Raw genomic sequence first — 24,131 nt, 5'->3', positions numbered from 1 at the left:
CATAGATTATACTTTTTTTTTTAACATCTATAAGCAATCTTCATTTGTTTTGAACTGCTATCAAATATGATGACATAATGCAGGAGTTGAAAGATGTCGACTGTAAACGAAACTTAAAAACCAAAATACATGACGTTTGATCAACCATCAAGGTTTGTATTATTTGTAGGTGTGCATTGAGTGATATACTAGGGGTGTTTAGGCTCTCAAAGTACAGTTTGCACAAAAAAAAAAAGAATTCTAGTTAAATAACCAATTGAAATTGATAATTATCTAAAATTAGTTAAGCCAAATTGATTAGAAAATCAGCTGCTTGCATCAAATTTATTAGAGAAATATTCATAATTATCTAAAATTAGTTAAGCCATTTTTTTTACACTATTTGACGGTATCGTATAGAAACGACATGTCGTTGACCCAGCTCAGTCCGGCCCGTATGGTACAACTATAATCCAAAACTACGAAACTGCAATTTCCTAATTTTTCACAGAACGAACACACACAAAAAAAAGCCCCAAAATCCCCCGACAATGGCGGTTGCGAATCTCCGTAGAATCGCCGCCCAAATACACCGCCTCCCGTCCCTCTCCGTCCACTCGCAGTTCGTGATCTCCCGGTCCTCGGCCACGGCGGCGTCTCCGGCGTCGTCGTCGAGGAAGGTCTCGGACCGGATCGTGAAGCTCTTCGCGATCGATCCGGAAGGAAAGAAAAGAGAGGTGATTGGGCTCTCCGGCCACACGCTGCTCAAGGCGCTGATCGACGCGGAGCTGATAGACCCGGCTTCGCACCGGCTGGAGGAAATCGACGCGTGCTCGGCGGAGTGCGAGATCAGCATCGCTCAGGAGTGGCTCGAAAAGCTGCCTCCGAGGACCTACGACGAGGAATACATCCTCAAGCGAAACGCGAGGCCTGAGACCTTTACGAAGCACTCCAGGCTCGGATGCCAGGTCATCCTCACTCAGGAGCTTCAAGGTATGGTCGTCGCTGTCCCTGAAGCCAAGCCCTGGGATATCCCCTAGGGTTTTGTTTGGTAATCCTCTCATTCGCGTTTGTTTATTGTTGCTTTTTTCTGTGAATTTTCTCAAAATAATTTGTCTTGGTCTTCTGTGGAACCTTGAAAATTCACTATTGAGATTTTGGTATAATGATACTGGATGGAATGGCTTCTGTATAAGACTTTGGAATCAATTTAATGATATTTTTGTGTTTTGAAGTTGATATAAATTTGGCCTGAGCTTTTGTGGAAATATTGGTGTTGTGAGACTGGAATAGCTTCTATGTATGATTTCCGTTTCAATTTAATAAATGTTCCATCAAGATTTTGGTATAATGAGACTGTAATGTCTTCTGTACAAAAGAAATACCGATTCAAGTTGATGATATCTTCATGTTTGGAAGTTGATTTTTTTTTTCTTCACACCACAAGACATTTAAGAGGTTTATATTAAGACTTTGGTTTGAGTTTTTAGTGCTGAGATAACAATGGAAAGCTGTGAATTTGTGGCTGGATCAGGATGTGGTTTCGTGGGGATGAACACTTTATTCGAAGTGTCAGCTATTCAGGTCAAAATAAACAACAACGATTCTTGTTGTTTGGAATACCTCTGGTGGTATCTTTATGTTCAATTCATGGGAGTAGAATGAACACAATATTCTGTTATGATATCAATATATGGGGTATTTAGGTAATACTAAATAGTAAAGGGTTAGTATAGGTATTATGACAATTTGTATTCGAGTATAAATATAATGATCAGGAAGCAAACAACAGAGACACAAAAATGGCTTTGGCGGAGCAATTGGTTCTCGACTTGAGCAATCCTGATTTTTGCGAAAACGCTCTTCTTGAGCTCTCCGAGAAGAGAGAATTGTTCCAAGAATTCATTTGGTACAATAGCTGCATTTATACAGGAAATTGTATCAATGTATCCTGTTCTGTCACCACCAAATCTAACCCAAATACAATGCATCTGTATCATTTCCTCTAACATGGGAAGCAAGTCTTGACCCTTTTGAGTACTCGAGACTTACTAGTCTAGGTGTCATTGGCGCTTTAGTCAAATGTTGACGAGTCGAAAGTTGTTAGCTTCCTTCTATCCACAGAAGATACTGCTGTCGCACAAGGGAAATGGGCACCGAGCTGTCGAAAAACGCTGTCGACGTTTATAGTACAGAAGATATTGTTGGACGATAGATATAGTCGCTGGATTACATATGGTCGTAGATGTAGAATGTGGGCGTGAACCGCATTTCCGGCGATCCAGCGTGCTGAGGATTCGAACACACGATGGTCAACTGAAACTAATCGACTAAATTACCGCTGGCTTTGATTCATTACACCTTTGAGGTTTATATTGTAGTGTCCTAATTGTTAGTTGTGCCTTCTGCTCCTTCTATTTAATGGGAGTCTACAAAGCTAGATTTTTTTTATTAATGTTTTTATTTTATGGAACTAGATGTCTCTATTTAAGTAGAAAGACTGTTTCATTCAAAATTTAGAGTGATCATATTTCTTTGTGGGTGTGAAAGATGAAGGTATAATTTTTACTGCACGGTCATTTCTAGGACCTTGTATTCAACGTTAAAAGAAGGTAGCTGCCAGGTCATCCTCACTCAGGAGTTCCAAGGTATGGTCGTCGCTGTCCCTGAGGCGAAGCCCTGGGATATCCCCTAGGGTGTTTTTTTTTTTTTTTGTTATACTCTCCTTCACGTTTGTTTTGTTTATTGTTGCTTTTTTTTTTTTTTTGGTTACTTTTCAAAATAACTCTACTTGGTCTTAACCTTGACTGGCTTCTGTATAAGAGTTCCGATTCAATTTAATGAATTATATTTGTTCGGAAGTTTGTCTTTTGTGGAACCTTAGAAAATACACTATCAAGATTTTGATTTTGGTGTAATGAGACTGGAATGGCTTCGGTATAAGATTTCCTACTCAATTTGATGAGTTTATCTTTCCTTTTTTCCTCGGAATGATGTGTTCTTGTGAGCCATATCATTACAATCTCTACTAATCCAAATTAAGGTAAGCTCTTCAAACTCGCTGTGAATCCAAACTCTCTCCAAAGCCCCACTTTGTACGCCACCGATTATCGCATCAGTCGATTCTCCATACGCTTTTCCGGTCATCACATCCTGCCACTTGAAAATTCAGTTAATATAAAATATCCTCTAGAACCCACCCTAAAATGGCTCGTGACCAATGTGCTTATAAAGCTATCATCGACGAGGGTACTGGTGATAGATTTTTTTCTAGAACCCGCCATGAAATTTTCTCTAGAGCCTTATCACCGATCACCAAGTTCAGCCTCAACTTCGGCAATGTAGCTTGGTTGAACTCACGAGCTCTATGGATGCCAAAGGCCAACGCATCGTTTTGGCTTACAAAGCCTGTGGTACCTTGGAATATACTGTTAATATTTTGGTAGAATGAGACTAGATTGATCGGCTTCTGAATAAGCCTTCTCAATCAATTTGATGATTTCTTTTATGTTTGGAAGTTTTTTTTTTTTCCTTTCCCAATATGAGACTTTTGGGAGGTAGGTTTGTTGCTGAGATTTCCATGTTATGATAGCATGTGGTTGTATGAAATTTTTATTTGAACTTCGCAGTGTTTGGTTAAAAATTAAAATAAGAAAAATATTGATAGATCTCTGTACTTCCTTCCAGTCCCTGTACTCGAACAGAACATTAATTTCAAGTATAAATTTATGATCGGTAATAATAATGAGTATAAATTTTAAGAAAATAAATAGGATATATAATTCCAGTATAAAGGAGCTAGAATTTATAGTCCCGGACGAATTTGATTATTATTATTTTTTTAAATTCTATAAAGGAACATGTAAGAAAAAAAAAATCAGGATCAGTAAATATGAAAAAGTTATATAATTTTGGTCTAAAAATATAAAATTTTAGGGTAAAAAGCTGTAAATAGGTAAAAATTTAATTTATAAAGAAAGACAGTATGTATAAACGACATGTCGTTAGCCCAGCTCAGTCCGGCCGCCCCTATGGTATACCAAAACTACGAAACTGCAATTTCCTAATTTTTCACAGAACGAACACATATAAAAGAAAGCCCCAAAATCACCGACAATGGCGGTTGCGAATCTCCGTAGAATCGCCGGCCAAATACACCGCCTCCCGTCCACTCGCAGTTCGTGATCTCCTGAAAATTAGTAACTGGAAACCTTTTAGTCGCAATTTATGATAATTATTAATTAGCAAGTAATTTAATTTTGGCACAATAAACACGCAAAATAGTTTTTTAATAGAGCTCAAAAGTCAATACATACAGAACCAAAGCAGATTGATAATTGCACAGCTTATTAATTTATAATTTCTGAGATATTTCCTTGTTATTTGTTTGTGAGCTGCAATATGACCAAGTCAAATGAAGTTAGATGGGTCGCTCTTGTCTTTTGTTCCTTGACTTTTCAAAGTGAATAATACATTCAGATTTTATCTTCGGTCTCACTCTCGATATATTTATTTAATTGGCCGAGTTGTTAGTCAGCAACTCAGCATATATCTTATTTGGGGAAAAAAACACAGAAGGAAAGCTTAAGAATGAAAACACTGTTATGGCTGGTCGTGCTTTTTTGTCTACTATCGTCGCTCGCGACAACCTGTGCCCGGTTTTCATTTGAAACCCATGCGCCGTTCAATGGCCGACCTTGTCTGGCTTCTTCGTGCGGAAGCATCGCCAACATATCTCATCCTCTCCGACTCAAAAGCGACCCCAAACCCTGTGGCGATCCACGCTACGAGCTTTCTTGTGAGAATAACTCAACTGTGCTGTACTTTGGAAGTATTAAACACTATGTGCAGGCAATAAATTACAACAATTATACGATCAGAATTGTGGACGCTAATTATCAGAAAGATAACGATTGTTCCTCGTTCCCTCAATACCCGTCTGAATATTGGACCAGCAACTTCAGCATCTTGCAGCTGATTAATAATCGCTCGCTTTCTAGATATATCACAACGCCTGTGGTGATTTTAAAATGCAAAAAAAGAGTGAATTCCTCTCTTTATAAAGAAATCGCTTCTTATTGCAACAAAGACCGTCGTTCCAGCAACTCCTACTATTATTTGGTTAATGCCGAATTAATGAGAGCTTCGGATATGGAGATGTCTTGCAGTACAGAGCAGAAGGCTCTCGTATCATCTGATTGGTTCAACAAGAATGCTTTGGTTGATATTCGCAGTCAGCTTGCACTTGGCTTTGAGCTTACCTGGGTTCCAGAAGGCTGCTACATCACAGACTCCAACGTCATTCGATGTAGTTCTGGTAAGATGTTCTTGTTAAATTAATTCCCATTTCGTTTTGCACTATTCTCACTGACTTTTTAGTTAACGTCGTGTTGTTCATGCCTCTGATATAATGCAGATAATCTCCTCATGACAATTTTGGGTCTTGGTAAGTACGTTTCCTTTTTAATGAAATCCCGTTTTTTTTTCTTCATCAAAACTCAATTTAATATGCTCTACTATGCATTCCTATTCTTTGATTCACTAAGCTAATACCTTCCCTCCGTCTTTTCTATTTTTACAGCTACCGCTGTACTATATATCATTCTAACGTATTTCCTCCCTCCAGTCCTTTCTGTTCTTGTATCCTTTACGCCTATTCGTATTTTTAGCGGTAAGAATTTAAGATGTAGATCATTAATTATTCCTTTTTTGGCTTTGCCAGTTTCAATAAAACGTCCCGCAGTTTCTTTTTTAAAAATTATAATACTTGTACGTTTGCCATTTTCCAACAATGCAGGTTCTCACATTTACTTTATGGGAATCGGTATTATAAAATTCCTATGTGGAGCTCCATTTCTGATCGCGTTTCTGATCTACAAATGGCGTCGACGACATCTCTCGACGTACAGCTCCATCGAAGAGTTCCTTGAAAGACACAACAACCTTGTGCCCATAAGATACTCCTACTCCGACATCAAGAAGATGACTCTAAATTTCAAGACCAAACTCGGCCAGGGAGGCTACGGCTCGGTGTTCAAAGGAAAGCTCCGCAGCGACCGTCTTGTGGCCGTCAAGATTCTCAGCAAGTCAGCCAAAACCAACGGACAAGATTTCATCAGCGAAGTTGCTACGATCGGAAGGATTCATCATGTCAATGTCGTACGGCTTATCGGTTACTGCATCCAGGGCTCAAACCACGCCCTAGTCTACGATTTCATGCCTAATGGCTCTCTTGACAAATTCATTTCCTCTAAACCCGGAAATGAAAGATCTTTGACTCGCACCGACTTATTTAAGATCTCACTCGGAGTGGCTCGTGGTATCGAATATCTGCACCAAGGGTGTTACATGCAGATTTTGCATTTCGATATCAAACCTCACAACATCCTTTTGGATGAGGATTTCACACCAAAGGTTGCCGATTTCGGGTTGGCAAGATTATGCCCTTTGGAGAACAACTTTGTCTCTATGACCGGCGTGAGAGGAACATTAGGGTACATGGCTCCCGAGCTGTTTTACAAAAACATCGGCGGAGTGTCTTACAAAGCCGATGTGTACAGCTTTGGTAGGTTGTTAATAGAGATGGCGAGTCCGAGGAAGAATTCGAATGTGATTGCCGAGAATTCGAGTAAAATATACTATCCTTCTTGGGTGTATGAGCAATTGAGCAGAGGAAAGAACGTGGTGCCTATGGAGGATGATATATCTGAAGAGGACTCGGAGATGATAAAGAAGATGGTTACAGTGGCTTTGTGGTGCATACAGCTCAATCCTACCGATCGGCCTTCGATGGGAAGAGTCATAGAAATGCTTGAATCTGAGTATGAAGATCTGCCATTTCCGCCGAAGCCTTCTTATTGTCCGCAACAAGAAAATTTTGTAGTACAAGATCCCGACAGCTCATCATCAAGTGAAACCACTTCCACATTATCTAGATATTAATGTCATGTAATGTTTTTCTCCTTTTGCTGAAGATGGATAATGTATATGTATCTCTGCTATTTCCTTACTCCTTAAATTAGAAGATTTATTACTTTTTCATGTCTCCGTTTTCTTCTTCTTCTTCTTTCTACTTCTTATAATTCAACATTAGGTGAGATGTTATAAGAGGTGGGCATTTGGAATTCCTTATGCAAGGGCCCGAAATGTTATGGTCTATAAGTACCGGAATTATGGTGAAATCAAACTGGAAACTCTTTGTTCCCGCTAATTCCGGTACTGCTCAATAAATAATCATAAATAAAACCCTAATACACTCTAAAAATAAACCGTGAGCATACCGGAATTCCATGTTTCATGAATAGTTCCAAAACAGATTTCAATACCGATTTGGGGCCGAAAAATAACAATATTCCGATTAAGGGGATTTTTAATTCTCTTTTAATAAACCAACTCCTCCGAACAATTGGCATTATTCTATTTATATTTATTGATACCAAACAACGTAGTTTTATATAAGTGTAAAATTCTTTCAATTACATGTATTTATCTTCCATCTTATTCAATTCGTCCATTCAAGTTTTCTTTTCCCCAGCTTTTTTATATATTTTTTCATTTCTCTTAAAAAAAAAAGAAGCTTTCACCTCTCCTATCAAACATCTGCCCTGGAATATTTATTTTCTATCAAACCAAAACGTTGGGATTGTTACAAGGGAAAAAGGTTATATTGCTAGGTGTACTAATATGTTACCAAAAAAAAAAAACAAAAAAAACAAAAAAAACAAAAAAACTATATTGCTTGGAGAGAAAGGCATTCAATATCTCATCAAGCTTGTTCTTGTCCCGAGTCCCGACCACGGAGGGGTTTTTCTACAAATGGGACAAGAGGCATTTAATCTGAGCCAACCATCGATGCAATCCGAATGGAAGCAATGTTTACAATCGGGTATGGTTTCCAGTGTTTCCTTGAGAACGCGGAGCTGATAGACCCGGCGTCGCACCGGCTGGAGGAAATCGACGCGTGCTCGGCGGAGTGTGAGGTCAGCATTGCTCAGGAGTGGCTCGAAAAGCTGACCTACGACGAGGAATACATCCTCAAGCGAAACGCGAGGCCTGAGACCTTTACGAAGCACTCCAGGCTCGGATGCCAGGTCATCCTCACTCAGGAGCTTCAAGGTATGGTCGTCGCTGTCCCTGAAGCCAAGCCCTGGGATATCCCCTAGGGTTTTGTTTTGTAATCCTCTCATTCGCGTTTGTTTATTGTTGCTTTTTTTCTGTGAATTTTCTCAAAATAATTTGTCTTGGTCTTTTGTGGAACCTTGAAAATACACTGTTGAGATTTTGGTATAATGATACTGGATGGAATGGCTTCTGTATAAGACTTTGGAATCAATTTAATGATATTTTTGTGTTTGGAAGTTGATATAAATTTGGCCTGATCTTTTGTGGAAATATTGGTGTTGTGAGACTGGAATAGCTTCTATGTATGATTTCCGTTTCAATTTAATAAATGGTCCATCAAGATTTTGGTATAATGAGACAATGAGACTGTAATGTCTTCTGTATAAAAGAACTTCCAATTCAAGTTGATGATTTCTTTATGTTTGGAGGGGGTTTATTTTTTTTTAATATAAATAATTAGGCTCGGTCTTTTGTAGTACCATGAAAACACACTATCAAGATTCAAGATTTTTGTATAATTAGATTGGAGTGGCTTCCATACATGATTTCCGATTCAGTTTAATGATATGTTCATGTTTGGAATGTTTGTTTTTTTTTTCTTTACACCACAAGACATTTAAGAGGTTTATATTAAGAGTTTGGTTTTGAGTTATTAGTGCTGAGATGACAATGGAAAGCTGTGAATTTGCGGCTGGATCAGGATGTGGTTTCGTGGGGTATGAACTCTTTATTCGAAGTGTCAGCTATTCATGTCAACATAAATAACAACGAGTCTTGTTGTTTGGAATACCTCTGGTGGTATCTTTATGTGTGTGAATGAACACAATATGTCTTTATTCAAATTAAGACTGATCAGGAAGCAAACAAGAAAGACACAAAATGGCTTCGGCGGAGCAATTGGTTCTCGACTTGAGCAATCCCGATTTTCGTGAAAACGCTCTTCTTGAGCTCTCTGAGAAAAAAGAATTGTTCCAAGAATTCATTTGGTCCAATAGCTGCTTTATTACAGGAAATTATATCAATGTGTCATGTTCTGTCACCACCAAATCTAACCCTCGGTACAATCGAATTGTGTTTCCTCAACACGGGATGCTAGTCTCTACCCTTTTGAGTACTTGAGGCTTAAGTCAAATGTTGATGAGTCGCAAGTTGTTAGCTTCTTTCTATCCACAGAAGATACGGCTGTCGCACAATGGAAATGGGCACCGAGCTGTCGAAAAACGCTGTCGACTTTTATAGGACAGAAGATATTGTTGGACGATAGATATAGTCGCTGGATTACATATGGTCGTAGCTGCACAATGTGGGCGTGAACCGCATTTCCGGCGATCCAGCTGGCAGAGGATTCGAGCACACAATGGTCAACTGAAACTAATCGACGAAATTACCGCTGGCTTTGATTCATTACACCTTTGAGGTTTATATTGTAGTGTCCTAATTGTTAGTTGTGCTTTGTGCTCCTTCTATTTAATGGGAATCTCTACAAAGCTAGATGTCTTTTTTGTTTTATGGAACTAGATGTCTCTATTTAAGTAGAGAAAGAATGTTTCATTCAAAATATAGAGTGATCATGTTTCTTTGTGGGCGTGAAAGATGAAGGTATAATTTTTACTGCACGGTAATTTCTAGGACCTTGTATTCAAAGTTAAACTTGTTGGCAGTTTTCTGTATGAAAAAGGGAAAAAAATTTGTTATAAACAAAATGAAACCATCAAGCCGGCGGAATTAGGAATTGAAAATGAAGGTGACCATAAATAAATAAATTTCTATAAAATATCATATAAAAATATATAAATAACATTTCATCAAAAAAAAATTTAAAAAAAATCTCAAAATATATCAGCCAATAAAATAAAAATATAAAACGACTTGATTTCACGTAAAAAAAACAAATAATAAGAAGATCACTAAGTAAATATTTAAATTATTTCTAAATACTAAATTAATTTGTAAGCAAATTCTTTCACGCAAGTCAAAGTAATCAAAAGGAAAAAAAAAGTCTTTATGTAAATTAAATTATATTCTAAATTTATCCCTATGTGCAATGCATTATGCCCACATAGATCCATATATGATTAACTTAAATTTGACCGAAGAAAAAAATTGAATGACTCAAGAGAATAGAGTAATCATGTAACAAACGCACCACTAACTAAGCATCCCAAAAAATGACGGTCGACCAAAATATTATAAATGATGTATAGAGGTAAAAAAAAAAAAAGTAATTCTAAACACCACACACACATAATACAAAAAATTTAGGGGAAAAATTAAGCTCAGTACATAAACATTAACTTAGAAACTAATTGACTTAGAAACTTGACAGATTTAAGGATGTGGGTAATCTTATAATGGCTGATTACTTGCATAGACAGGTAATCCACATCTTATTTTAAGTATTTGAATAATTAAACTGTAGTTAGAATGTGGCCATTTAACTATTTTTTTTTGGCGTCATAGTCATTTAGCAAATTTCAAACTTGATTTTAAGAAACTAGTATAATTTTTTTTATTTGATAAATTAGCAATTTACCAAAATTATGAAAAATGCTAAAGACAATCATGTAAAATACTATTTTATTAATGAGGTCACATCACCAAATATAGTTAGAACTTAAGCATGTTTAAAACATTGATTGTTTTACAAATTTAACGTTTCGAGTGACTTAGTCTGTGACATTTTTTTTTATTTTTTTTTTAGGATTTTTTTTTTTTTTTTAATCTTGGACATTACTTAGCTTATCATTCAAATAATTTATGTTTCCCATTTTACACCACATTAACCATTTTATGATAATTGACGATAGTTTTTCAGATTTATTTTTTCCATCATTTTTTTTTAGATTTAAATAATTTGACTAACTCTCTAAAATTTTAAGCATTAGCTCTTTACAAAAGTTTTTTTCAAAGGACCAAATTTTGTAAGTGCTAGATTATCTATATGTATTATTTTTGAATTATTTTTTTCTTAGTCATTGAAAGAAAAAAAAAAGATATATATATATATATATATATATATATATATATATTTCTTTTGGCTTTAAAACGTTGACAAATGCATTATAGTATATAACTAATTGAATGTAAAAGATTTACCAAATAAAAAAATAAAAAAAAAATACAAACTTTAAGAGCAACTGAGCAAGCTATTCGGGGGAAAGTCATGCGAGGACTTTGACTCTCGTTTGAAATTGAAGGGCGTAAGGTTCAAAAGAAGAAATTGAAGTGCGTAAGGAATCTTCGTACATTAAAATTAATTTTCTTCAGGACTCGTTCGTATCATTTATGAGAATACTATTATAAGGAAGTTTCATTAGCAAATTCATTGGAGAGGGTCAAGTTCTTCAAGAAACTTAGGTTAAGATGAGCTGTGAAAAATAATAAAATATGTAATAAAAACAAAGAATACTCATGTGCAATCTCTAGACATTGAATTTGTCTTCGGCGAGAAAATTATTTTCCTAGCTTATAGGAGACGGTGTTTCTGCAATTCACATGATTCAATATTGCTATTGTTCTTAATGGCAATTCATATTTTTAGAGTTTTTAATTGGGAAAATAACACATTTATACCCTGTGTTTTAGTGAAATGTCGAGTTTAACCATCGATTTTCAAAAATGTCGAGTTCATTCCCTCTGTTTAACTAAAATGATGAAATTATACCCTGAAATAGACAACAGTGTCACGAATATTCTTTTTATTGACTTTTCATTGACGTTTACTATAATATTTATATATAAACACCAATTATCTTTATTCGCTCGCGCCATATATGTAATTTATTTCAAAACTAAAAAATAAACAACAGTATCTTAATCGTGAAGAACACAGAAAGGGGCAAAGAGGGTAAACATCGATAGTTAATAGTCATCAAAATCGCATATTCAAACAGAGAATCCAGGATTTAGAGTTACAATTCGAACACGGAATGAAGTCATTTCTTAGGAGGTATGAGTTTTATTATTTAATTTCAATTTAAGGCTATTTTTATTTCAAAATTGAGAATTTGGAAGTTAGGGTACTAATTTAGATTTGATTTGGTTTTTCTTATATAAGAGTTAATATCAATGAAATGGAGATTTGTGACGCTGTTATTCATTTCAGGTTATAATTTCGTCATTTTAGTTAAACTGATGGTATAATTTTGTCATTTTAGTTAAACAAAGGGTATGAACTCGACATTTTTGAAAATCGAAGGTTAAACTCGACATTTCACTAAAACACAGGGTATAAATGTGTTATTTTCTCTTTTTAATTTCCTTTTTAACTCGAGAAAAAAAATTGTGCCCTAAGTCCAATTTTATAATTTTTCGAAGTTTAATAAAGTATGTGGAAAGTTATTTTGCTATAAAGACTGCCAAATGTATTTTTAACACGCTGTTCTCTCTCCTCTCGTTTTTTGCTCACAGCACAAACCTCAGTATTACTATTACCCGTAACTTTCTTTACTCCACAAAAACATTTAAAACAACTTATATCACGTTCAAGAAAAAAAATGTGCGCAATAAATACTTGAAGTTTTGGCAAAAATTCGTTGTGTAAATTAGTTGGCAAAATGTGGTTAATGTTTATCTTATTAACCTCATTCATTACACGTTTATATATAAATTACGGCTGTATTTTTTCAATGCAGATTTTTCCATTTTTAGGCTTATTTTCACATCTGCATGATGCCGTTGCACACTATTGCTGAAAATTGATATATATATATATATATATATATATATATATATATATATATATATGCCTTAAATGATATTTTATCTGAAAATTAAAAAATTATACATACTTTTCCGATTTCTAACATTAAAAATACCCTTAAAGAAATAACTCTTTATTTTTATATATATATAAATTAAATCAAAATATGTCTTTATAAAAAGTGAAAGATTTTTTTTAATAGTAAATATATAACATATTTTGGAAAAATTCAATTTCTATTTTTTCGTAAAAAAATAAATGGAAAAGTGATATTTACGATATAACATATTTTTATGTGAGGTATTTGTCATTTATATTAAATTGAATGGAGATGTCTGATATTTTTGGAAGTTGAATGAATAAATAGCGCATTTCGATTAAACACGTGTTCATATTTTTCCTTTAAATTACTTAAGTTCAATAATAAATAATAAATGTTAAATGGGTGTGGTGGTTAAGTAATAAATAATAAATTACTCTAGAAATTTTGTGGCCATATATTTATTATATATATATATATTTAATAATATGTATGAATCTTCACTTACAATATTAATATTCTATGTTTGGCATTGTCTATATATAGACATACCCTGAATGACTCTTATTCTCCTATCTCCCTCCAATACCATCTTTCGCTATATCACTCCTATTTTTCGTTCTCTTTCAGTATCATTATAACAACTTTCCATTCTCTCTCTAAATAATTATAACTATTGTTACGCTTCATTTTCTGGGGACCAAAGAAGGAGCTAGAGGAATAATCAACCTCGGACAAACATTTGTTCTGATCCAGGTAAAAAGACCTACTCTTACATTATCGATCTATATTTTTAATTCAACTTGAACATATATACGTACATGCACGAAGCCAAGTGGTGGCCACGGGGGCTATAGCCCCCCCTCAAAAAAAAAATTTGCACTTTTTACCCAGTTTTTAATTTATTTTTACATTTTTTACCTTCAAAATTTACAAATCAACCCCCCTGAACTTTTTGTTGCAAATTAGCCCCCCTAATTTATATTTCTGGCTTCGTCCCTGTATACGTATGTATATATACACATATATATTGACATTTTCCAGATATATGTTTCCTTTGATTCTTCTGTTCTCTTTCTGTGTATTACTATTAACTGAAAACTCCTTTCCAAATTATAATTCAGTTTAGTCGTGTTCGTCGTTTTAAACCGCCCAGTGGTTTACGCATTCCAGACGCGATCTTTGGTCGCGTGTATTTCAGTTCCAGTGCCTTTTCTGGAACGATTGTCGTTTATTAAAATTTGGATTGTTTTCGTGTGTTCACCTGCGCGTATGTTTCGTTTTTTCTATCGCTTGACTTTGACCAGACACGTGTTCTCTTCTACTTCATCTTTGTTTTTTTTCCTTCTCCTTCAACGAAAGTAGGACCTACAGTTTAACAGGGTCAGGAGATATTAGCCTTTTTCTAAAGTATTATTTTTCCCAAGTTTTTCCTACTAGTTATATTTAACTTAATTTCAGCTAATATTATTGTTGAGCACGTAAAAAAAATGTTTATGTGTGTCTATATATATATATATATATATATATATACATTCATTGGGCTTGAATCTTAAAAAGAAATCGGAGGTGGAAATTTTGATTAAAACATTAAAAATTACTCTTGAAATTTAAGAATAATCCAACCATATGTAAGCCCCAATAGTATTATATACTTTGATATCAATTCCTTAAAAAAAAAATTACTTTGATATCAGTTATAGCTTTCCGTTTGTTTAAACTCAGCAACTTCATTAATGGAAAAATTACATATCGAAATTAGAAAGACTACTAGCGATATATTGGAGTTTGTTTTCGTAGCTATTTTTCAATCTTACATTTAATAACTATATCAACTCTTTTTTTTTTCATAAAATAAAAATAAAAAATCAGTTCAACTTCTCTTGGTTGGTTTTATCTCGTTAGCTCAATACTGTTTCTTTGTGAGTATTAAATTAAGAAAAATCTTTGGGTGTCTAAAAAAAAAGTGGTCTTTTTTTTTTTTACATGAAAAAAAAGAGTGGTCTTTAAGTACCTCTTTAAAGATCTGCCCAAACTGGCCTACAATGACCGACTAAAGGACAAGTCGGTGAATTTTGACTCGTGTAATGTATAGATCTGATTGTCCTCAGTTAAATATATATATATATATATATATATATATATATGTATATCTATATTATGGTTTTTAGTTAAGTCAAATAATGATATAGAGATCAGTGGGACCACCTTGAGGCACAAAGTCCATGTTATAAAGTAAAATTAAACGCTTTTACCTGAAAAACGGTTAAAGCACGTTGTTTCGGTTACAACTTTATACTATTAATGCCTTAAAAAAATAGATACTCTATTATCGTGACCACTTACATTACACATACTCGATTAGGGGGCTAATTAAAGCGAGTTATATGGAATATCGCGGGACTCTATTTTTCGTATTATTGATATAATATTTGAAAAATGAAAAGAAAAAATCATATTATAAAATGAGGTACTGATATTTTTGTTTCGGAATCATCCTGAAAACGAGATTTATCACCATTTAGTACTATTTTATTTAAGTTGTAATTTTTAATTGTAAATAAGAGAATTTTTTTAATTGTATTCATGATTAAAGTAAAAGATATGAGAAATATGAGAATCCCAAAATCGCAAAATATGATACCGAAAATTCTCGATACTGTGGAAAATAGTTTCGGGATTTTTCGATACCGTTTTACGATTTCGGGAGTCCCATTTTCTGTAAAATGTGGAACGGGATCAGAGGATCCCATTTTCTGAGTTCTATATGACCAGCTTTAAGGCTAATTAAGTCAACTCAATTTTTAGATCATTAATTTGGTGGTAATAGCCTCTGTGTGTGACCAGAGTACAATCCTCATGTATTTAAAAAAAAATGGTCCATCAGGATAATAGCTAATTTAAACGTTTGATATTGCTAAATATCCAACGTTTGGTAAATCTTAGATAAATACCCATTTTTTATGTATAAACATACATAAATCTTAGATAAATAGTCATATACATATATTAGATCACATAATTATTTACGGTTATTTATCTAAGATTTACCAAACGTTGGCTATTTAGTAATGTCAAACATTTAAGTTGGTTATTTTCCTAATTTTCTTCTTAAAAAAATATTTCATGTTGAATCTTAAAACTTGTTCATTATAATGCCTAGTTAAATTTCTATTATAATTGATAATATATAATGTAACGTAACATTTTTTTTTTTGGGGGGGTAAAATAGACCATACAGACTATTTTTTTTTTTTTGGGATTTATGTCGCTGTATATGTCTCATTCCGATTCAAGTCTTGTTATTGATTCCAAGAAAGTTGTGTCAAATGTCTTAGCTTAAATTACCATCCATGTTACTTATAAGTACGTACACATATATAATATCGAAACGTAAATTTCTTTAATACTTTAAGCAAAATGCATTTACATTATTATTCAAATTCAAAACAAATATTGAAGTGCACGTAATGCCAGACAAAATATGTTTTTCTAAGAACATGCATATCCTCTTTAACACATACCAACCAAAGACAGTAGAATAAGTGGCCAATCACGAAAATTAAATGCTAATTTTTCTATATTAACTAAACCATTATCTATTATTCAACATATACATACGTACTAATATGAAAAAATTTAAAATTTTCACTATACTTTTTTTTATCAATAATAATTTTTCTATGTTTATTCTCTATTACCACGAAGTTTCTATGGAGTTTGACGCTTAATTTGTCCTATAATATCAGATTCCTGAGATTTTCAAAGAACTAAATATAAAAATTGTTGAATATTTTTTTATTATTATTTCCTCTAAGTGCCGTGTCTAACCCGTTTGTTGATGCTTAATTGCAAAATCTACAAAAATATATCAACTATACTTGTCAACCATATACCCGATTGACACGTGATATCTGTAGTTTTCCCTATCTGACTAGGAACTTATGTTTAAAAAAGTAAAATATACATTTATTCTTTGTCTTCCCACTCAAAGTTGATGAGAAAGTCAAGCTTCTTTAAAATAGAATATGGGTTTGTTTAGAGAGAGCTACAGATCAATTCCTGGTTCAGTTGGTACAAAACAAAATAGTGGGTCGAGTATAATATACACGTGTTTCGCTGCTAGATATCTTGATTTATAGTTTGTAGTCATTTATTTATTTTTAGTTTTTAGTGGGGTTTGTGTTTTGCATGGCTGGCTTTTTAATTCACTTTTTTTTGGTCCCGTCGTTATTTAGTGCGGGACTCATTAAAGTTGACGTGTGTTTTTTGACGAAGCATGTCTGGTTTTAGTTGGTTTATCGATCAAATCTGTGGTCTTAAAAAGATATTAACATGCATGCATGGCTGCTTTCTTTTTCTATTATTTCTTTATTTTTATTTTTATTTTTTATGTATTCTAAAGCGTTATATCCGAAAAAGACGTACGTCCAAAAAGTTATTATTTTTCTTCGCTCCAATTACTTTGTGCAAAACGACAAGCGTATTGTCTTTTTTCTTGATCAATTATATGAGACGAGTTTGCAATGAAATGATTTTCTCATGATCGAGTTTTCCTTTGAAACGTACAAGTTTTAAACTTTGACATGCTTTTCTAATCCTCTCGATAGTTACTAGTGATCTATTTCGTGACTTAAAACGCTTTTCTTCATTTTTTTTTTCATTGCTACTTTATTAGTTTTAATTCCTTTTAAACATATTTGACTAATTCCCTTGTTTGATGAAAAGCACTCTAAGAACTTGTTATAATACAAAATTAATCGTGTATATTATAATTAATTGTTGGTTACGTGATAGTAACTTTCCAATGACATGTGATAGTGAGAAAAATTATATAACTATTTTTCTAAGGCATGAAAAGCATTATTTTGGAGACTGTGTATTATATAGTTTATATAATTTATATATAATATTCAGTTGGAAACTTTATTAGAGAAAATAGTCGGTTTAGTGGGTAATGTAGTGGAGCCTAGCTAGATCAACAACCTATATGTGTATAATAGCTTTATATATAAAAAGTAAAATAATTCAGAACTATTATAACCGACCTTGGTGTCTTTCTGACTCATCTTGATATCGACTCTATAAAAGGACAAAACACCTCTCAAAATCACCACTTAGCTTTGACTCTTCAAGTCTATTAATCACTAGATATAACCACCTCTTTGTTTTCTTATTGTCACAAAGTTTGTACTTCTTTTCCTTTTCCCCGGAAAAAATTCTTCAATGTTGAAAATACCTCTACCAGAAATACACTTGTTACATTATGATTGAATTTCGATTGAACGGCCTAATTAAAATGTAAGAGTCTAATGATTACACGTACTAACTAACAAGGTGTGACAATGACGTTCACTAATTCTTTAATAACCTGATTTTAAATCTTATTGAGTTAAGTTAACCATATGATTAGTCCATTCAGTCTGTCTTTCATTTACAAGTGTACTTTTTACTTTGTAGCACCGAGCCACCGACACATATGCTTGACATAGATTGACGAATATCAACCCTTGGATTTATTTTGCTTAGTGCTTTATCAACAAATGGGATCTCAATTTTATTTTCCTGGCTAACAAATCAGTACATGTTTTCCTTTCTTTTCCCATTTTATTCATCTAATGAAGTTTAAGATCAAACTATTAGTTAACGTTGTAATATGTTAAATTATTTAGGAGATGCATTTAATAATAAAAATTTTGGACAAAAAGAAAAAATAATAACAAATATGCTACAAAATCCATGATTTGAGGATTATTTTTTTCTAATAATTATTTTAATGACCAAAATATCAATCCTATAATAATATAATTGTTATATTTGCTAATCACTAATGTGCATTTATCATAATATTATCATATATTATAAAATTTTATGATATCATTCCTTTTTTCTTATCTTTAAACAAGCACTTTGCTCCGCGCGTTACGTAATAATTAATATATTTTAGTTTGGAGGAAAAAATATATAGAGACATATCCAGATATATATAGATTTGAACAAAAATATGTTTAAAATTTTTTGGAAACATTTTTATCTTTCTGATAAAAAAAGAAAAAAAATCGGTACGAATGAACACTACTTGTGTTTAGGGTCCAATTTTTTTTCTTTAAAAATAAAAAAAAATATAACATTATTTATTAAATAATGTTTTTACGAGTAGAGATAATTTTTCTACTTTATATCCATTAAGAAAATAACAAATTTAAACGTTTAACATTGCTAAATAGTCAACATTTGTTAAATCTTAGATAAATAGTCATTTTTATGTATTTACAGATATAAATCTTAGATAAATAATCAGCTCTATATATTAGGTCACGTCATTATTTACGACTATATATCTAAGATTTACCAAACGTTTACGTTGAATATTTAGCTATGTCAAATGTTTAAATTGACTATTTTTCTAATTTTTTGATGTAATATATAGTAGGCCCTCAATATCAGGCTTTCAATGCTCACCGAGTAATCCCACCAAGGCTTTCACTAATTGAAATAGTCGCTGATGATAATTATGGCAATTTTCCTATGATTTACTTACGTGATTAATGATGTAGCAGGAAATGGGACTCCCAAAGCCACCTTGTTTGAACAAGCAAAAGGCCCAACTCATAACAAAAGCAAAGAACGATGAGAATGGCGGTGATAATTGCTTCGTTCCCTCGCCACTTCTAACATCTAATATTAACAATAATAGTAACAACAATAATAACAACAATATAATCACGCCTCTTCCCTCAGACTCAGCGTACAACTCATGGCTGGTAATTTCTATTCCTCTCTTATACAATTATATTATTATTAATATTATCATAGCCATAGAAACTAATTTATTTTAACTAATTAATTATAGTTGGATCACCCATCGGCTTTGGGGTCATTCGAAAAGATGATGAAAGCAGCGAAAGGAAAGAGAATAGTCGTGTTTTTGGATTACGATGGCACTCTCTCTCCCATTGTCGATGATCCTGATCGAGCTTTCATGTCCGATGAGGTATATTTTACATTATTAATTGATTACCATATATTTTATTTCAACTTATTTTGTTTGTTAATTTGTAATTATATAGATGCGTTCAGCAGTACGTGAAGTAGCGAAATATTTTCCCACAGCAATTATCAGTGGAAGGAGCAGAGATAAGGTAAAAGAATGCGTGTTATGTAATAGAAAAATAATTGATGATATATATATTTGTTACATATTTTATGTGTTATAGGTCAAAGAATTTGTTCAATTGCGCAACGTTTATTATGCGGGTAGCCATGGAATGGATATTATGGCCCCACCTAGGCCACTCAAGTCAAGTATTGGCACCACTGATGACAAAAAGGTTTTTTTTTTTTTTTTTTTTTTTTTAAAGTTTAGTTTAAAAATTAATTATATTGGTGGTGTTGTATCAATTATTTACTGAAACAATGAATTTTTATATTTTTAATAAAAAAATTGCTCTAATAGTTACAGGCCGGTAAAGATGTTCATTTCCAACCTGCCCACAAGTTTTTGCCAGCAATTCAGGAGGTAATTTGTGTGAGATATTTATATATATGTAAGATTAGGGATTGCTTTTAATTCTATTCATTGGTCACGTCCTAAATAAAAAAAAAACGTTTTCAGTACTACATATCGCTGTTTACGTTGGTGTATCAATTGTTACCCAAGTCATGTGCATATATGTTGATTGATCATTGATAATTTGATACAATAACTTTTAATTTATTTATCCCAACTCCCAAGTTGATGATATTGATACATGAGAATGAGATAGACAGCTTTTTCTATAGTATTCTCACAAAGTTTGGATTTCTTTTTCTTGTACTGTATGTAACAGATACTAGGAAAACTAGAGGAAAAAACCATGAATATTCAAGGCGCCAAAATAGAAGACAATAGATTTTGTTTATCTGTGCATTTCCGCAGGGTCAAGGACGAGGTAGTCATTTCCGCATCTGTAATATTTGTTGAACGCTTTCACATTTTGGGAAATTATAGACTAATAAAAAAAAAAACCGATTAAATAAACAAATAATTTGTCAATTAACAGGATTATAGTCTGCTGGAAGGGACAGTGAAATCTGTGCTCCAAAACTACCCGGAGTTTCACTTGACTGGGGGCAAAAAGGTAATACACAAACATCTCTTGTTAGGAATCCCACATCGAAAGTGAATGAGGACTAACAAGAGCTTATAAAGGTCATGGGTTACTCCTCTCATTACCAATTGGTTTTGAGATGGAACCTCATGATACTTTCACATCTCTCATGATAAGTTTTGAGAAATCTGAAAATTAATGACTTATAAGTAATGAAGTTGGGTATTTTTTTTACACAACAATTTAAAAAAATATGACTCGTTCGATAAAAAAATAACTTTACTGACCCAGAAAATACAACGTATTTGTTTATTTATTTTTTTCTGAGTGAGGCCACATAAAGTGTTTTATTTTTAGCCATTAATAGTATTTTAGTCGATAAGTCATTGTCAATTTTTTTTTTTAAATAAATTTGGACAGACTAATAGTGCTATGACTTGAGAATAATATTTTCAAATTTATCTATTTTCTTGCCATTTCAAATAATTAACTATCGCTTTGTGACATAAATAATTGGTTTGATTATTCTCGTCCATGTTATAGGTTATGGAAATAAGACCTTCCATAGAGTGGAACAAAGGCCATGCTCTTGAATACTTGCTCGAGACTCTAGGATTCAACAATTCTAATCATGAAGTCCTTCCCATTTATATTGGCGATGACCGAACCGATGAGGATGCATTCAGGGTAAAATTAGCTAATCAGTATTAATTATAATGTCCGATGTCACTTATCGATTCTCATTAAGAGACAAAATGTAGATAGAGTACCATTGAGCGGTAACAATATTACATATTTTGTTTCTCGTTTCTTCCATAAATATCTCAAAATCAGAGGAAATAAAAATAATATATAAAAGTGGTAAAATGAAAAACTAAATAGAAGAAGGTCGAAGTGAATTTATTTTATTGAAACGCAAAAGAATAAAATCATTAAATTATTTTTTATTGGTGAACACATCTATGAAATTTTGTCAATTTTTTTTGACAGATATGGAAATTTCTTTGAAATTTATGTTGATAAGTAACATTAGACTACTAATATCTATGTCGGTATCATACTCTAATTTGCGATTTTCATACATGACACATCGGTACGATTAATTCAGGTTTTACAAAGTCGAAGACAAGGGTTTCCAATACTAGTTTCGTCGACCCCAAAGGAGACCAGAGCAAATTATTCCTTGCACGATCCGTCTCAGGTGTTGGCTTTTTTGCTGCGTTTGGCGAGGTGGAGAAAATCTTCCTCAACAAGCCGATCAACGTTTGCTCTATCTTGATCAAGATCATTTGAGAGGATCGTCTCAATTTTTTTTTAATAGCAAATTATAGGTGTTATAGCATACATATAGCTTAATTACATACAAGTTACTTATGATCAAAGGTTATAGCGCTTTAGAATAGAGGAACTTTGGTGAAATTAAGAGCATAAGATTGAGTGAGTTCATCAAATATATATATATATATATACATATACACACACATATACATAAACACACACACACATTTTATGATATAGTACTCGTGTGAATTTTGTGTGAACTTTAGATTGAGACTTTACTATAGGGTACAACCTCGCGTGGTCTTTATGTGAGTACTGTACTGATAACAATTATCCCATGAGGGATATAAATGGTGTTGTTTTTAGATCACCAAATATTTAGTTTTTATTTCGTAGCCTTTTGTAAGTTTGTTGAATTTCTAATGATATAATTGTTTTCTTTTTTTGGTGAAGAAAATCTATGTGTTTACATATTCAATTTTGTCTACGCTACTTCGGTTTCTAGTATTGGCTACATATTCAATATATAGATGGTGATAATGTTCAAATTTGATATTTAAAATGTATTGTTTCAAAAGAAAAAAAAAATCCTACATAAAAAAATAAATAGCTTGCACGTCGTGCAAACTCTTTTTCATAGTAGTGTTTATGCTATCAATTAATTAGTTTTAAGTGGATAATTTGACACAATTTGTCCCATACAAATATAGAACAAAATTTTTATCCCTGATTATTAATAAAAGAAAAAAAAATGTGCTTGTAATTGACATGATATTTTTTGGGTAGTAAGTAATTATTTTTTAATCATTATTTTATAGTTAACGTTATTAGTACATGTTTCTCCGGCGTACAAAAAATAACTGCATATTTATATTAATAGTCGTGCTCATGAATCATACAAATCCTTTCATGTGTACATGCAATGCAATTATGCAAATCTATTTATAATATAAAAAGGTATAATTGTACTATGAATTTTCATCAAACCATCGCGTTTTGTTTACAAAACCCTAATTTTTCTTAAAGCACTTTGCACGAATGACCAAGATTTAGATTTTGAAGAGAATATAAACAAAGTGCTATATCCTGTATGATGGTCTTATTATTTATTTCTTATTAAGTATAGATGGGGTTGTATTGGTGTTTACGTGACTGTATCTGTATTCTGTACAGTACGTACGTACTACGTAAATTATTACATTAAAAATTAAATATCCCTGGCTAATTTTTTATAATGTATATTTATATATATTATCCCAATTCAAACCAACGAATCACCGCTCCACGTGATCTTGACCTCCGTTATTCTTGTTCCGGTCGGGTTTGGAGTCGGAGACGGAGACGGTGACTAAGGCGACGCGCGAAGGCGGCGCGTAGGGGCGACGCGCGGGGAGTCGGCCGCGCAGAGGCGCTCCGAGAGTCATTGATTATCAACTGAGTTAATTAGCAATATATATTTTTTTTATTCTTTGGTTAGTTAACTTAAATTCATTCTTTACAATGAGTCCGTGGCCCAGGAACAGGCCCAGGCCCAGGTCCAAGGCCTTCACTCACGAATCCAAGAAATACAACAACAAATACTTTTTTTTTTTTTTTCACTGATCAGAAACTCTGCTGATCAACTCTCTTCGGGGTTGTTTTGTTCCACGGCGAAGTGTGTCTCTGTACGAAGAAGAAGGATATTAGTGCAAAGTCGGTTTTTTTCTTCTCTTCTTTTTGCTCATGAGAGTATTAGGAAGAAATGAGGACTCGTTTCTCTCTTGTTTTTGTTTTTGTGTGGCTGTGTGTCGTTGAGATTTAGTTAACAAACCCTAATTTTCAATAGTACTTGTTTATCTCACATTAAGCACTCTAATTTTTAGTTTGGATTTATTCTCAAGCTGTTAATTTCATTGCTTACAATATAGACTTTTAAATG

At 33.0% G+C, this 24,131-nt stretch overlaps 3 protein-coding genes and 1 pseudogene across 5 annotated transcripts; all 4 read left to right on the top strand.

Annotated features, from left to right (window-relative positions):
• The first annotated feature begins 4,524 nt into the window (after window positions 1–4,524).
• Window positions 4,525–5,654, top strand: LOC149380283 (uncharacterized). Its single transcript, XM_089604116.1, has 4 exons — window positions 4,525–5,296; window positions 5,396–5,425; window positions 5,561–5,568; window positions 5,649–5,654. Exons 1-4 carry the CDS (start codon window positions 4,570–4,572, stop codon window positions 5,652–5,654), a joined length of 771 nt encoding a protein of 256 aa, XP_089460242.1. The 5' UTR covers window positions 4,525–4,569.
• Window positions 5,633–7,024, top strand: LOC149380282 (rust resistance kinase Lr10 pseudogene; annotated as a pseudogene). Its single transcript, XR_016294173.1, has 2 exons — window positions 5,633–5,650; window positions 5,777–7,024. The product of XR_016294173.1 is annotated as a rust resistance kinase Lr10 pseudogene (transcript).
• Window positions 7,025–7,625: 601 nt separating this feature from the next.
• Window positions 7,626–8,347, top strand: LOC149380281 (uncharacterized). The gene has a single exon (XM_089603251.1). The coding sequence runs from the start codon at window positions 7,842–7,844 to the stop codon at window positions 8,139–8,141; it is 300 nt and encodes a 99-aa protein (XP_089459377.1). The 5' UTR covers window positions 7,626–7,841; the 3' UTR covers window positions 8,142–8,347.
• Window positions 8,348–13,426: 5,079 nt separating this feature from the next.
• LOC149380280 (putative trehalose-phosphate phosphatase C) lies at window positions 13,427–22,656 on the top strand. Of its 2 annotated transcripts, none has more exons than XM_089602823.1 (10): window positions 13,427–13,598; window positions 19,403–19,606; window positions 19,696–19,836; window positions 19,913–19,984; window positions 20,060–20,173; window positions 20,305–20,361; window positions 20,672–20,773; window positions 20,885–20,962; window positions 21,476–21,619; window positions 22,041–22,656. In XM_089602823.1, the coding sequence occupies exons 2-10, from the start codon at window positions 19,406–19,408 to the stop codon at window positions 22,209–22,211; spliced, it is 1,080 nt and encodes a 359-aa protein (XP_089458949.1). In that variant the 5' UTR covers window positions 13,427–13,598; window positions 19,403–19,405; the 3' UTR covers window positions 22,212–22,656. The 2 variants fall into 2 exon arrangements, with proteins under 2 accessions (XP_089458949.1, XP_089458948.1); XM_089602822.1 differs by having other exon boundaries at window positions 19,400–19,606.
• The last annotated feature ends 1,475 nt before the right edge of the window (window positions 22,657–24,131 follow it).

The sequence above is a fragment of the Urtica dioica genome, chromosome 12, assembly GCF_054948205.1.
Source record: "Urtica dioica subsp. dioica isolate 48M chromosome 12, U.dioica_male_clone48M_v1_H2, whole genome shotgun sequence".
Lineage (NCBI taxonomy): Eukaryota > Viridiplantae > Streptophyta > Magnoliopsida > Rosales > Urticaceae > Urtica > Urtica dioica.
This window is presented reverse-complemented; position numbering and strand designations above follow the sequence as displayed.